This window comes from Pristiophorus japonicus, chromosome 9 (assembly GCF_044704955.1).
Source record: "Pristiophorus japonicus isolate sPriJap1 chromosome 9, sPriJap1.hap1, whole genome shotgun sequence".
NCBI lineage: Eukaryota > Metazoa > Chordata > Chondrichthyes > Pristiophoridae > Pristiophorus > Pristiophorus japonicus.
Genome location: NC_091985.1, coordinates 12,924,810 through 12,939,094, shown reverse-complemented (window position 1 = coordinate 12,939,094; position 14,285 = coordinate 12,924,810). Strand labels below are relative to the sequence as shown.

General features: G+C 47.2%; 1 protein-coding gene across 1 annotated transcript in view; it reads left to right on the top strand.

Moving 5' to 3' along the window:
• cd109 (CD109 molecule) overlaps positions 1–13,376 on the top strand; it is a 222,920-nt gene extending 209,544 nt beyond the window's left edge. The window contains exons 35-37 of the mRNA XM_070889012.1: positions 5,946–6,099; positions 8,704–8,813; positions 13,190–13,376. Of these exons, the coding sequence (XP_070745113.1) occupies positions 5,946–6,099; positions 8,704–8,813; positions 13,190–13,376 (451 nt within the window). The remainder of the gene's footprint in view (positions 1–5,945; positions 6,100–8,703; positions 8,814–13,189) is intronic.
• Positions 13,377–14,285: the final 909 nt, after the last annotated feature.

The following is a 14,285-nucleotide window of genomic DNA, read 5'->3' as shown; positions in this document are numbered from 1 at the left end:
TTAATGTTGGGTAAGGATAGGATAACAAAGAGGGAGTACGGGACAGTAAAGTAGTTTACAAGTGCACCAGTAAAGAGTTTTGTGATGCAGCATCTTGGCCTCCTGAGGGGCGAGGAACATCAATTTCTACATGATGATCAAGAATTGGCGGTGGTATTTAGTAAGTGCTTCACCTCGGTGATTAACAGTTGCAACGAGCTGCCAGGAAGGACGACTAAGGCCCACGCACTGATTCATTTGAGAAGGTGCTTGGATGCTGTAACGAGGGAACAGTAGAGTGGATCTTTGTTCATAAAAGATAGACTTGTATTTATATAGCACCTTTCACGACCACCGGACGTCCCAAAGCGCTTTACAACCAATGAAGTACTTTTTGAAATGTAGTCACTGTTGTAATATAGGAAACGCGGCAGCCAATTTGCGCACAGCAAACTCCCACAAATAGAAATGTGATCGTGACCAGATAATCTGTTTTTTTGTTATGCTAATTGAGGGATAAATATTGGCCAGAACAGCAGGAATAACTCCCCTGGTCTTCTTTGAAATAGTTCCCTGTGATCTTTTACATTCATGCGAGAGAGCAGACAGGGCTTCGGTTTAACATTTCATTTGAAAGACGGCACCTCCAACAGTGCAGCACTGGAGTGTTAGCCTAGATTTATGGGCTCAAGTCCCTGGCGTGGGACTTGAACTCACAACCTTCCAACTACAGAGGCAAGTGTGCTACCTACTGAGCCACAGCAACCTCAACCTACCTCGTGATTTATCAACTGAGGTGTCAAGCATTTCCTTGACTGCTGCTCCTTCATAAGTCTAGCATATAGCTGCAGCGTATGTGCACGGCCAAATGTTCGGGGGGGTTTGGCGATGAACCGCCGAGTCCCGCTATCCACCCATGGGGTTCCTCCTGTTGCGGCAGACTGTGGCTGTTCTACTGGTTTCCGTCATCGCTTCATTTATCTGAGGAACAAAGAGAAATAAAGGCAGACACCCATGTGACTACACTTCAAAAGAACTTAATTGGCTGTAAAGCGCATCAGGACGGCCTGAGGTTGTGAATGGTGCTATGATGGTCTGTTGGTTAGGATTGAGTGCTTTCACCGCCACAGCCCAGGTTCAATTTCCAGTTAGGGAAAATAATGGCCCAGAAATCCCGGCCTCCCTGGGTCTGTACGGAGTGTGTACGGACCCGGGAAGGCATCTCAAAAGCCGGTTTTCAGCGCACAATGCGCATGCACTGAAAACCGGCTTTTCTGATCTGTCAAGCTGGAGCTTTACCGATCCTCCGCATCTCAGGAGCGAGGACATTTACACGGGAAAGATTGTAGTATTTACCCATATCTTGCCAAGCAAATGTCCTCAAAACTCTTGCGCCTGATAAAAGCAGCGTATAGGTGTAAGAGTTTTAAAATACACAAAAACATTTTAAAATAAAATTATAAAAACACATTTTATTGTTAAAACCCCTTCCCACTATGGTAAGTTTATTTTAAACCAGAATTAGAAAAACTTTTTTTTTAAATCGCGTAAATATATATTTTTTTATAATACATAAATAACTTTAATTTAAATTAATAAAAATATGTGGTGTATCAAGAAAGTAGCTCAATTAGGAATGGGCAATAAATGCTGGCCTTGCAGAAATGCCCACATCCCCTGAATGGATAAAAAAAATAAGAATTAGGAGCAAGAGTCAGCCATAGTGTCCCTCGAGCTTGTTCTGCCATCCAATAAGATCATGGCTGATCTGCAATCTCAACTTTCACACCCGATCCACATATCCCTTGATTCCCCAAGAGTATAAAAATCTATCTATCACTCTATCATAAAATCAGCACTCCCAGGACGTAGTACTAGTGTGTTAAGTATTCTTCTGTGAACTCAGGTGGTCTGATCCGACCTTATAGTCTTTTACCCATCAGTTGAGGAGCAGTTGAACTTTACATATTACCCATCCAGTACAAATCATACAGTCCTCATTTTATTACCGAGTACAGTTCCAATAAAACGTTATAATGGTTTTATACACGTTATATATATAATTTTTAATGTGACTATAAACTTTGATGTATACTTTTACTGTCAGTTCAAAACCCACAGTAATATTTTATATTACTTATATCTGGTTCTTTGTACAGTGCTCAGTTTGTTCGCGGAACTGAAAAGGAATATTGAGTGAAATGTTGCCCAACCGCCACCCCTCCCACCGATCCCAATCCCATCCCATCTCCTGCCAGGATCTGATTCCAGCCAGAGTTCGCCCCCCCCACTCCGGCCTCCAAATATTTAGCACTGCGGAATTTTTTCTTTGAGATTCACCCTTAATGTTTACTTCTGTCTGGTTTGCATAGCTTAATTGTCCACAGATCTCTGAAGGTAGCAGGATAGGAAGGTAACGTGGTTAATTAGCTGAGGCATAGAACATAAGAGCAGGGAGGTTATGCTGGAACTGTATAAAACACTAGTTGGGCATGGATTTACAGCACGGAAGGAGGCCATTTCAGTCCATCGTGTCAGTGCCGGCCGACAAAGAGCTATCCAGCGTAATCAAACTTTACAACTCTTGGTCCGCAGCCCTGCAGGTTACGGCACTTCAGGTGTATATCCAAGTACTTTTTAAATGTGGTGAGGGTTTCTGCCTCTACCACCCTTTCAGATAGTGAGTTCCAGACCCTCACCACCCTCTTGGTGAAGAAATTTCCCCTCAAATCCCCTCTAAACCTACTACCAATTACTTTAAATCTATGCCCCCTGGTTGTTTGCCTCTCTGCCAAGGGAAATAGGTCCTTCCTATCCACCCTATCTAGGCCCTTCATAATTTTGTACACCTCAATAAAGTCTCCCCTCAGCCTCCTCTGTTCCAAAGAAAACAACCCCAGCCTATTCAATCTTTCCTCATAGCTAAAATTCTCCAGTCCCAACAACATCCTCGCAAATCTCCTCTGTATCCTCTCTAGTGCAATCACATCCTTCCTGTAATGTGGTGACCAGAACTGGACATAGTACTCTAACTGTGGCCTAACTAGTACCTTATACAGTTCAAGCATAACTTCCCTGCTCTTATATTCTATGCCGCGGCTAATAAATGCAAGTATTCCATATGCCCTCTTAACCACCTTATCTACCTGTCCTGCTACCTTCAGGGATCTGTGGACCTGCACTCCAAGGTCCCTTTGTTCCTCTACACTTTTCAGTGTCGTCCCATTTAATGTGCAGTCCCTTGCCTTGTTAGCCCTCCCCAAACACATTACTTCACACCTCTCAGTCGTGTTTGCTATTCTGGAAGGAGGAGATTGAATTGGCATCTGAAGTTATCTTGTGACATATTCGTTGAAATATGACAAGTGGTGTTCAAAATGATAAAGGGATTTGATTGGGTCGACACAGAGAAACTGTTTCCTCTGCCCGGGGTATCTAGAATGAGTGGGACACAGAATCTTAAAATTAGAGCTAGGCCGTTCAGGAATGAAATCTGGACGCACTTCTTCACACAAAGGATAGTGGAGTTCTGGAACTCTCTTCACTTCCCCCTCCCCCCAAAAAAGGCTATGGGTGCTGTGAGGTCAATTCCAATTTTCAAGACTGAGATCGATAGATTTTTGTTGGGTAAGGGTATCAAGGGATATGGAGCAAAGGTGGGTAAATGGAGCTGAGGTAAAGGTGAACCATGATCTAATTGAACAGAAGAATGGATTTGAGGGGCTGAATGGCCTCCTCATGTTCCTATGTAATGTTTGTCCTTGATAATTCTTACTATTGGGAAGATTTTGGGGTCACATGTTCCTCCTTCCCTGCCCCATAGCAACATGCCAGGTTAAGCACAGATGGAGTGTGGTCAAACAATCAAACCCAGGACTTAGATCGGTTTCCATTCTGGTCCGAAGTCACTGCCTCCATTAAAATGGATGGAGCTACTTCCAGACGCAATGGTGGTCTTCCATTGACCTCGGACATTTGATAGTTTTTTTTAAACCAACAAGGATATTTTAATAATTTTTTTTTAAACCAGGTTTTAGGACCAGTACTTTAAGCAAAATCCCCTCCCCCCCATCCCCCACCATGAACTTACAAAAGATGAGAAAACTGAGAGTTAAAAGTTCCCACTCTCTGAGATGGTTGACATAAGAACATACGAATTAGAAGCAGGAGTAGGCCATACGGCCCCTCGAGCCTGTCCCACCACTTAATAAGATCATGGCTGATCTTCGACCTCAACTCCACTTTCCCGCCCGATCCCCATATCCTTTGATTCCCTTAATATCCAAAAAACTATCTATCTCAGCCTTGAATACACTCAACGACTGAGCCTCCACAGCCCTCTGAGGTTGAAGCTGGACTCCAATTGTTCACTTTAAGATAGTTCCTCAAAGAAGCTTCTTCTAAAGGGCACCCCATTTTTATAATCCTTCCGTTGTTTAATAATCACAATTATTTTTGGGACAGGCACAGATGTCTTTCATTTGTAACATTTCTTTGAGAGATTTTATTGCCACTTGAAAGAGCATCAAGGATCCACCAAGTAGTGTGGAACAGAATCAAATGTGGGCCAGACCGGGTAGAGATGGACCAGTCCATGAAGGACATTAGTGACATATGTGGGCCAGACTGGGTAGAGATGGACCAGTCCATGAAGGACATTAGTGACATATGTGGGCCAGACTGGGTAGAGATGGACCAGTCCATGAAGGACATTAGTGACATATGTGGGCCAGATTGGGTAGAAGTGGAGCAGTTCTCTGAACTGATTTGTGAATCAGTTGGGGCTTTTACAGCAATCCAAATGATTGATTGGGTGCTGGCCCAACAATAAACCAGATTTATTACAGGTACATTCAATTCCAGAACTTGTCACGGTGGCATTTGACCTCACCACCATTTGGGTTGCTAGCACAGTACCAGAATTAACACGCTACCACAGCCACTCGGCCTTTAGTCTCAAGCAAGGTATTTGAAAAAAGCTGTCTGAACGTGGAAAATGCGCTAAGTTTTCAAAGCGCTATACATCAACTCTGTAAAGTTGCCCATTTACTCACCGTGTCCCAGTCATTGGCTGGTCATAGGAACAGAGGAATATTAGGAACAGGAGTCGGCCATTCAGCCCCTTGAGTTTGAGTTAGATCATGGAGGATCTGCACCTCATTTAGCTGCCTGTGCTCCATATACATTGCTAATCTCACAAAACAAAAATCGATTGATCTCAGTCCTGAAAGCCCCAACAGTTCCCCAGCATCCACAGCCAATTAGGGGAGTGAGTTCCAGATTTCCACCACTCTGTGTGTGTGGAGAAAATGCTTCCGATTTTGTTTCTGAATGGCTTGGTTCCAATTTAAAGATGCCAAGTCTGACGAGGCCCACGTTATTTGAGATTTCTTTAATGGTGAGGGAGTGAGTAATGGCAAATAGCACTGAGTATAATATCCTTGGAAGGTGGCGGTTGGATGGGCGTGGCCTGCAGAGAATGGGCGGGGCCTGCCGCGGGTGGACGGAACCTGCAGCGGACGGGCGGGGCCTGCAGTGGATGGGCGGGGCCTGCAGATGATGGACGGGACCTGCCGCGGATGGGCGGGGCCTGCAGTGGATGGGCGGGGCCTGCAGAGGATTAGGCGGGACCCGCAGCGGATGGGTGGGGCCTGCAGCGGACGGGCGGGGCCTGCAGCAGATGGGCGGGGCCTGCAGCGGACGGGCGGGGCCTGCCGTGGATGGGCGGGGCCTGCAGCGGATGGGCGGGGCCTGCAGCGGATGGGCGGGGCCTGCAGAGGATTAGGCGGGACCTGCAGCGGATGGGCGGGGCCTTCAGCGGATGGGCGTGGCCTGCAGAGGATGGGCGGGACCTGCAGCGGATGGGCGTGGCCTGCAGCGGACGTGTAGTGCTCACGAAGGGGGGAAAGTGTGACATACTTCAGTCACCGTTAAAGTGAGTTTTGTTTTTTCTTCCGCTGTTGAAGGTTTCGAGGGGTAAACAGTTCGAGTTCAGGAATGGTTCTGATGGAAGTCGGGATGCTGAGCGGCTTTGTCCCAGAATCAGGTGGCGTTCAAACCAATGACCTCATCAAAAAAGTGGAATTTGAAGCTGGGAGTGTTAGTCTGTACTTTGACTCGGTGAGTAGGGGTGAAGAAGCAAACGTCAAGCGGGAAGGATTTCGTCAACCTCACCCTCCCGGTGAGGGGGGAGTGTGGGCCAGAGGATTCTCACTGCTTTATCCCCAACCATTCTCTGTGCACTTCCGCCGGAAGTGGTCAATTGACCCTTCGAACCTCCCCGAGGGGAATCCTCTGCTAGGTCTCGATTAATTGCCACCAGATGTAAATCAAGCAGAAACAGAAGATCTCACCTGACCTTCGCCCCTTCACTGCTTGCCTCTCCTCTGGTGGGACGTCCCATGAACCCACCGGTTCTGGAATGCCCATCTCCCACACAGAAGCGTTCAATCACTGCTACATACTGCATTCTCTTTGAGGGTCTTGTACCAAATGTCCATTTCATTACATAGAGCCCCTCGAGTGACGCCTCCATGCCTGCTGGGTGGCTCAACCGATCGGGGGAGTCCTCGCATGTTCTGGAGCAGCGGATGTAACCTCGGGCCAGTTTGATGGGCGTTTTGGCTCGCAGTGAAACCATGCTACAGAGGAGGAGACTCTGCATCCCATAGGAATGTAGAACATAAGGATACACAGAATCAGAAAAGACCTTTGTAATCCATCTGGCCAGTCCCAGTCTAGAGTCTGGCTTCATGGGATGCATTATTCACTTAACCGGTTCCAAATAAATGTAAAGGTAGTGAGTTAGCTAAGATGTCGGCCCCACTCCTGAGGCTTGAACACAAAATCGAGGCTGACAATTTAGTGCAGTACTGAGGGAGTGCTGCACTGCCAGGGGCATGCCTTTTGGATGAGACGTTAAACCGAGGCCCCGTCTACCCTCTCAGCTGGACGTAGAAAATTCCATGACTCTATTCAAAGAAGGGCAGGGAGGGGGAGTTATCCCCAGTGTCCTGATCAATATTTATCCCACAACCAACATCGTTAACACAGATTATTTACTCATTTATCTGCCAGCTGTTTGTGGGACTTTGCTCTGCACAAATTGGCTGCAACCTATCCTACCTTAGCTCATTGCCCATGAAGCACTTTGGGACGAAAAAACAGAAAAATGCTGGAAACACTCAGCGGGTCAGGCAGCATCAGGAGAGAGAAAAACAGAGTTAACGTTTCAGGTCGATGACCTTTTGTCAGAACTTTGAGATGTTCTGAGGCCATGAAAGTTGCTATATAAATGCAAGTACAGGTTGAACCTCCCTTATCCGGAACCCTTGGGACCTGGCCTGTTCTGGTTAAGGGATTTTTCCGGGCGAAGGGTGGTCATTGGATGGCACAGTGGTACAGGTACTGAGCAAGTTTGCAGATGACACTAAACTGGGTGGAGGTGTGAGCTGTGAGGAGGACGCTAAGAGGCTGCAGGGTGACTTGGACAGGTTAGGTGAGTGGACAAATGCATGGCAGATGCAGTATAATGTGGATAAATGTGAGGTTATCAATTTTGGGGGCAAAAACACGAAGGCAGAATATTATCTGAATGGCGGCAGACTAGGAAAAGGGGAGGTGCAATGAGACCTGGATGTCATGGTTCATCAGTCACTGAAAGTGGGCACGCAGGTACAGCAGGCAGTAAAAAAGGCAAATGGTATGTTGGCCTTCATAGCTAGGGGACTTGAATATAGGAGCAGGGAGGTCGTACTGCAGTTGTATAGGGCCTTGGTGAGGCTTCACCTGGAATATTGTGTTCAGTTTGGGTCTCCTCGTCTGAGGAAGGATGTTCTTGCTATTGAGGGAGTGCAGCGAAGGTTCACCAGACTGATTCCAGGGATGGCTGGACTGTCATATGAGGAGAGACTGGATCAACTGGGCCTTTATTCACTGGAGTTTAGAAGGATGAGAGGGGATCTCATAGGAACATATAAGATTCTGACGGGACTGGACAGGTTAGATGCGGGAAGAATGTTCCCGATGTTGGGGAAGTCCAGTACCAGGGGACATAGTCTTAGGATAAGGGGTAGGCCATTTAGGACTGAGATGAGGAGAAACTTCTTCACTCAGAGAGTCGTTAACCTGTGGAATTCCCTGCCGCAGAGAGTTGTTGATGACAGTTCACTGAATATATTCAAGAGGGAGTTCGATATGGCTCTTACGGTTAAGGGGATCAAGGGGTATGGAGAGAAAGCAGGAAAGGGGTACAGAAGGAATGATCAGCCATGATCTTATTGAATGGCGGTGCAGGTTCGAAGGGCCGAATGGCCTATTCCTGCACCTATTTTTCTATGTTTCTATGTTTCTAAGGGGATATTGTGGCTGGCTGGCTTGGGGCTGGGAGTGCGGCAGAGAGATCATGGGTGGGTAGCGGTGGATCGCGGGGTCAGGCCAACGATTGCGGGAGTCGGCAACGAGGAAGGACTTCAATTTGTTCATGTTGGAGTTCTGCGCATGCACCACCCGGTGGTCGGGAATGATTCCGGATGAGGATGATTCTGGTTAAGGGAGTTCTGGATAAGGGAGATTCAACCTGCACCATTGTTATTTTTATAATGACGTGAATCCTTAAGAAAAATCTTTCCTCTGCCTTTCTGTTGGATGTCATTTTAGAAATGAGCTTTTATAAACTGCAACACATTCACAAAGAGACATTACTTGTTCTTTCATTATTTCCAGTTGAATGAGACGGAGGTTTGTGTCACAATCCCGGTTGCAAGAGATTCCAAAGTAGCTAACGCCCAGGATGCTGTGGTGAGCGTGTTTGAGTATTATGAGCCAGGTAAGGTGTTAAATTATTTGGTTGTTTTTGGGTGTGGGTACATATGGCTACATATAGTGACCCCTCTGTTCCTGGCCAGAATGGAGATAATTGGCTAATTCCCTTTGTCAATCACATCTGGAGACTGCACTGCTGTAAGTGACTGGGAGTGGTATTGTGTAATTGTCCTCCACTTGCTGAACTTTGCTGGAGAAGTAATCCTACTGTACTTGAGAGACTCGTGTTTAAATAGACTCTGTTTACTGTTTGCTATAAAATAGACCCTGTTTGCTGTAAATCCATCCCTGTCTCAACGCTCACCTGGCTGGCCTCACACATTCTACCCTATGGAAACTTGAGGTCATCCAAAACTCTGTTGCACGTGTCCCAACTCGCACCAAGTCCCGTTCACCCATCACTGTGAGAGGGATGGAGTACAAAAGCAGGGAGATCCTGCTGCAACTGTATAGGGTATTGGTGAGGCCGCACCTGGAGTACTGCATGCAGTTTTGGTCACCTTACTTAAGGAAGGATATACTGGCTTTGGAGGGGGTACAGAAACGATTCACTAGGCTGATTCCGGAGATGAGGAGGTTACCTTATGATGATAGATTGAGTAGACTGGGTCTTTACTCGTTGGAGTTCAGAAGGATGAGGGGGGATCTTATAGAAATATTTAAAATAATGAAAGGGATAGACAAGATAGAGGCAGAGAGGTTGTTTCCACTGGTCGGGGAGACTAGAACTAGGGGGCACAGCCTCAAAATACCGGGGAGCCAACTTAAAACCGAGTTGAGAAGGAATTTCTTCTCCCAGAGGGTTGTGAATCTGTGGAATTCTCTGCCCAAGGAAGCAGTTGAGGCTAGCTCATTGAATGTATTCAAGTCACAGATAGATTTTTAACCAATAAGTGAATTAAGGGTTACAGGGAGCGGGCGGGTAAGTGGAACTGAGTCCACGGCCAGATCAGCCATGATCTTGTTGAATGGCGGAGCAGGCTCGAGGGGCTAGATGGCCTACTCCTATTTCTAATTCTTATGTTCTTATGTTCACCCCTGTGCTCGCTGACCCACATTGCCTCCAGCAACGACTTGATTTTAAAATTCTCATCCTTGTTTTCAAACCCTTCCATGGCCTCGTCCTCCCTATCGCTGTAATCTCCTCCAGCCCCATGACCCCCGAGATGTCTACGCTCCTCTAATTCTGCCCTCTTGAGTATCCCCGATTTTAATCGCTCAACCATTGGTGGCCGTCCCTTCAGCTGCCTGGGCCCTAAGCTCTGGAACTCCCTCCCTGAACCTCTCCACCTCTCCACCTCTCTACCTCTCTTTCTTCCTTTAAGACGCTCCTTAAAACCTACCTCTTTGACCGAGCTTTTGGTCATTTGCCCTAATTTCTCCTTATGTGGCTCATTGTCAGTTTTGTTTTCCTGTGAAGCGCCTTGGGATGTTCCACTACGTTAAAGGGGCTATATAAGTACAAGTTGTTGTTGTTGATGTTGCTGACTCCAACTGATTGGCTGCAGCAATGGTGCCAATATTCCGGATATTGATCCAGCTCCTTTATTAAAGACTATTTTCTGTCCCTTGTTGCAAAAGAAGTCCCACACTGCTGTTGCTGCCTTTCTCTGGCTCCAGGGTAGCCCCCAAGGCTGTTCCTACCTCCGCTACTATGGAGGGGCCTGACCTGGGAAGCAGCTAGCCTTTCCCTGCAACTGATGTCACTGTAGAGTCGAGAAAGAGGGAAGGAGACCTGAAATAAGGGTCTTCACACCGCAAGAAACTCATCATCTCCATTTATTTTTTGTGCAGTTCTTCACACCGAGACTTGAAACAGAAACTAGGGCCAGAAAGTAGTTGGCTCAGCGCCACCCGTTAGCGTCCAGGAGGGAGCGCCGATGAGCCGCTGAGCACAGACCGCCTGAGTGCCACTCCATCAGCTCCTGCCGCGATTTTCAGCACCATTTAAAAAAAATCTTCAGGCGCTAGTTAGCACCCTAAGAGTGTGGAACGCTTCTTTCATTGCCCTACTCTCCTTCTGGGGCGATACAACTGAATATCCCACTTTGAGACGGTAGACATCAACTGGTGATCAAGGTGGTGCCCGGCAGCATCACCGCCTCAAAGCGGGCGATACTGAATTTCTAGCCCGAAATCTTTTAGTCTGGCCAGGTCACAAATTAACGTCGACCAATGACGCAGGCTGCCCACCTGAGCGTTGCCGGTACTATTCCTTAGCCTCCCACAAGGGGGCGCAGGAACATAAGAAATAGGAACAGGAGTAGGCCCCTGGAGCCTGCTCCGCCATTCAATAAAATTATGGCTGATCTGATCATGGGCTCAGCTCCACTTCCCCGCCCGCTCCCCATAACCCCTTATCCCCTTATCGTTTAAGAAACTGTCTATTTCTGTCTTAAATTTATTCAATGTCCCAGCTTCCACAGCTCTCTGAGGCAGCGAATTCCACAGATTTACAACCCTCTGAGAGAAGAAATTTCTCCCCACCTCAGTTTTAAATGGACGACCCCTTATTCTAAGATCATGCCCTCTAGTTCTAGTCTCCCCCATCAGTAGAAACATCCTCCCTGCATCCACCTTGTCGAGCTCCCTCATAATCTTATACGTACGTTTCGATACGATCACCTCTCATTCTTCTGAATTCCAATGAGTAGAGGCCCAACCTACTCAACCTTTCCTCATAAGTCAACCACCTCATCCCTGGAATCAACCGAGTGAACCTTCTCTGAACTGCCTCCAAAGCAAGTATATCCTTTCGTAAATATGGAAACCAAAACTGCACGCAGTATTCCAGGTGTGGCCTCACCAATACCTTATATAGCTGTAGCAAAACTTCCCTGCTTTTATACTCCATTCCTTTTCAATAAAGGCCAAGATACCATTGGCCTTCCTGATCACTTGCTGTACCTGCGTACTATCCTTCTGTGTTTCATGGACAAGTACCCCAGGTCCCGCTGTACTGCGGCACTTTATAATCTTTCTCCATTTAAATAATAACTTGCTCTTTGATTTTTTTCTGCCAAAGTGCATGACCTCACACTTTCCAACATTATACTCCACCTGCCAAATTTTTGCCCACTCACTTAGCCTGTCTATGTCCTTTTGCAGATTTTATGTGTCCTCCTCACACATTGCTTTTCCTCCCATCTTTGTATCGTTAGCAAACTTGGCTACGTTACACTCAGTCCCTTCTTCCAAGTCGTTAGTATAGATTGTAAATAGTTGGGGTCCCAGCACTGATCCCTGCGGCACCCCACTAGTTACTGGTTGCCAACCCGAGAATGAACCACTTATCCCGACTCTCTGTTCTCTGTTAGTTAGCCAATCCTCTAACCATGCTAATATATTACCCCCAACCCCGTGAACTTTTATCTTGTGCAGTAACCTTTAATGTGGCACCTTGTCAAATGCCTTCTGGAAGTCCAAATGCACCACAGCCACTGGTTCCCCATTATCCACCCTGTTCGATACATCCCCAAAGAATTCCAGCAAATTTATCAAACACGACTTCCCCTTCATAAATCCATGCTGACTCTGTCTGACCGGAGGAGCGGCTCAGTCATAAATTGCCCTCAGACTCTTTTAATTGGGAAGGGTGACGGGTTGAAATCCAGTGACCGATTTTCCTCAACTCTCCCCTTCCCCAAATCGCGCCTCCCCTGCCCTGACACAGGAGCTAGATTGATACCGAGGGGGATTGACAGGGTAGATGCTGGGAGGTTGTTTCCCCTGGCTGGAGAGTCTAGAACCAGGGGGCACAGTCTCAGGATAAGGGGCCGGCCATTTAAGCTGGCAATTAAGTGAAATTTCTTCACCAGAGGATGGTGAATCTTTGGAATTTCCTACCCGGAAGGATGTTGAGTTGTTGAGTATATTCAAGTCTAAGATTGATAGGTTTTTGGACTCGAGAGGAGTCAAAGGATATGGGGATCGTACAGGAAAGTGGATTTTGAGGTAGTAGGTTAGCCATGATCTTATTGAATGGCGGAGCAGGCTCGCGGGGCCGAATGGTCTACCCCTGCTCCTAATTCTCCTCGAATCCAAAAATCCATCCCAGCCTTGAATATACTCAGCGACTGAGCATCCACCATCTTCAAGTTCCCCTCCCAATCGCACACCATCCTGACTTGGAAATATATCAGCCATTCCTTCATGGTCGCTGGGCCAACATTCTGGAACTCACTCCGTAACAGCACTGTGGGGGCACCTTCAACACACGGACTGCAGCGGTTCCAGAAGGCGGCTCACCACCGCCTTCTCGAGGGCAATTGGAGAATGGGCAATAAATGTTGGGCCTTGCCGACGGACGCTCACACCCTGCGAATGAGTTTATAAAAAAATAAAAGCCCCGTGACTGTCGTGTTTTGCTTTCACTCACAGGGATTAGAACCGTCAGGACGTACAACTCGAAAGTCATGTCCGGCACGGACTCCTGCAACTTCTGCGGCTTCAACTGCAGCCTGTGCCGCTCGAACTTCAGCCCTCTGACCACCAGTTCTGCGGCTCTGCCCTGGCGGGGGTGGTGGACTGGACTCTTGCCGTGCCTCCTGGGCACCTCTCTCGGCCTGCCTTAATCACGCGCTTGTCGTCGGACCTCTCGCTTCTGATGGAATCGTTCTTGCTTTGATTCGGGAAGGGGTGGTGGGGGGGTTGTGAGGAGGTGGGGGGGAGAAAGACCACCAATGTCAAAAGACATATTTTGCATCAGGCTTAGTAACCACTGTAACCTAGCAAGCTGCTCTTTGTAAATTCGTGCTTGATTTCTTTTTAACGTCCGCGCGTGTTTTATATTTGGGGACGGGGCACTTTTTAATAAATGTTTCTCCCCAACCCCTCCGATATTGTAGTCACAGCTGGTTTTATTTAACCTCTCAAAGTGCGGCCAAAATTTCAGACTTCAGAGCAAGTCAGGCCATCCAATGCCTTGGATTTACTGCCACTTGCTGAGTTATAGTAGCATTAAAATCACTGGAACAACCCTTGGATCGATCTGCGTGCTTTTTTGTTGTTGTCCTTTTTGAAACCCGATACGTTTTAATATTCACACAGCGAATGAAGATTCTGGCTGTCTCTCCCAGCCTCTTTCCTGCGTTTTGCTTTGTGTGCGTGTGTTCGTGTTTGTGTGCGTATTTGCTTTTCCCCGCTGCAAGCTCCGACACGCAGTGGGATTAACGAAAATAAAACCAAGTTTGCTTGATTCTTTAATCCCTGCAGAGCACGTGGCGGTGGGATTGCGTGCGGAGGGCCGCGATGGGGGGAAGTTCTGGTCCGCCTGAGAGCTGCTGTTTAAAAAGTCCTGACATTATTATTAATAATAATAAATAAAAGAAGAAATCACATTTCCGCTCGAGGGGTCTCAGCTGTTCTTCATCAGGATGTCACTGGAGTCAAGTCAAAACAATTGCAGCCACCATCCAAATAAATTCATCTTGCAACGTCCCCGATAGTCGGGCCTCTGCTTAATCGAGGGCTCACTCTGGCTT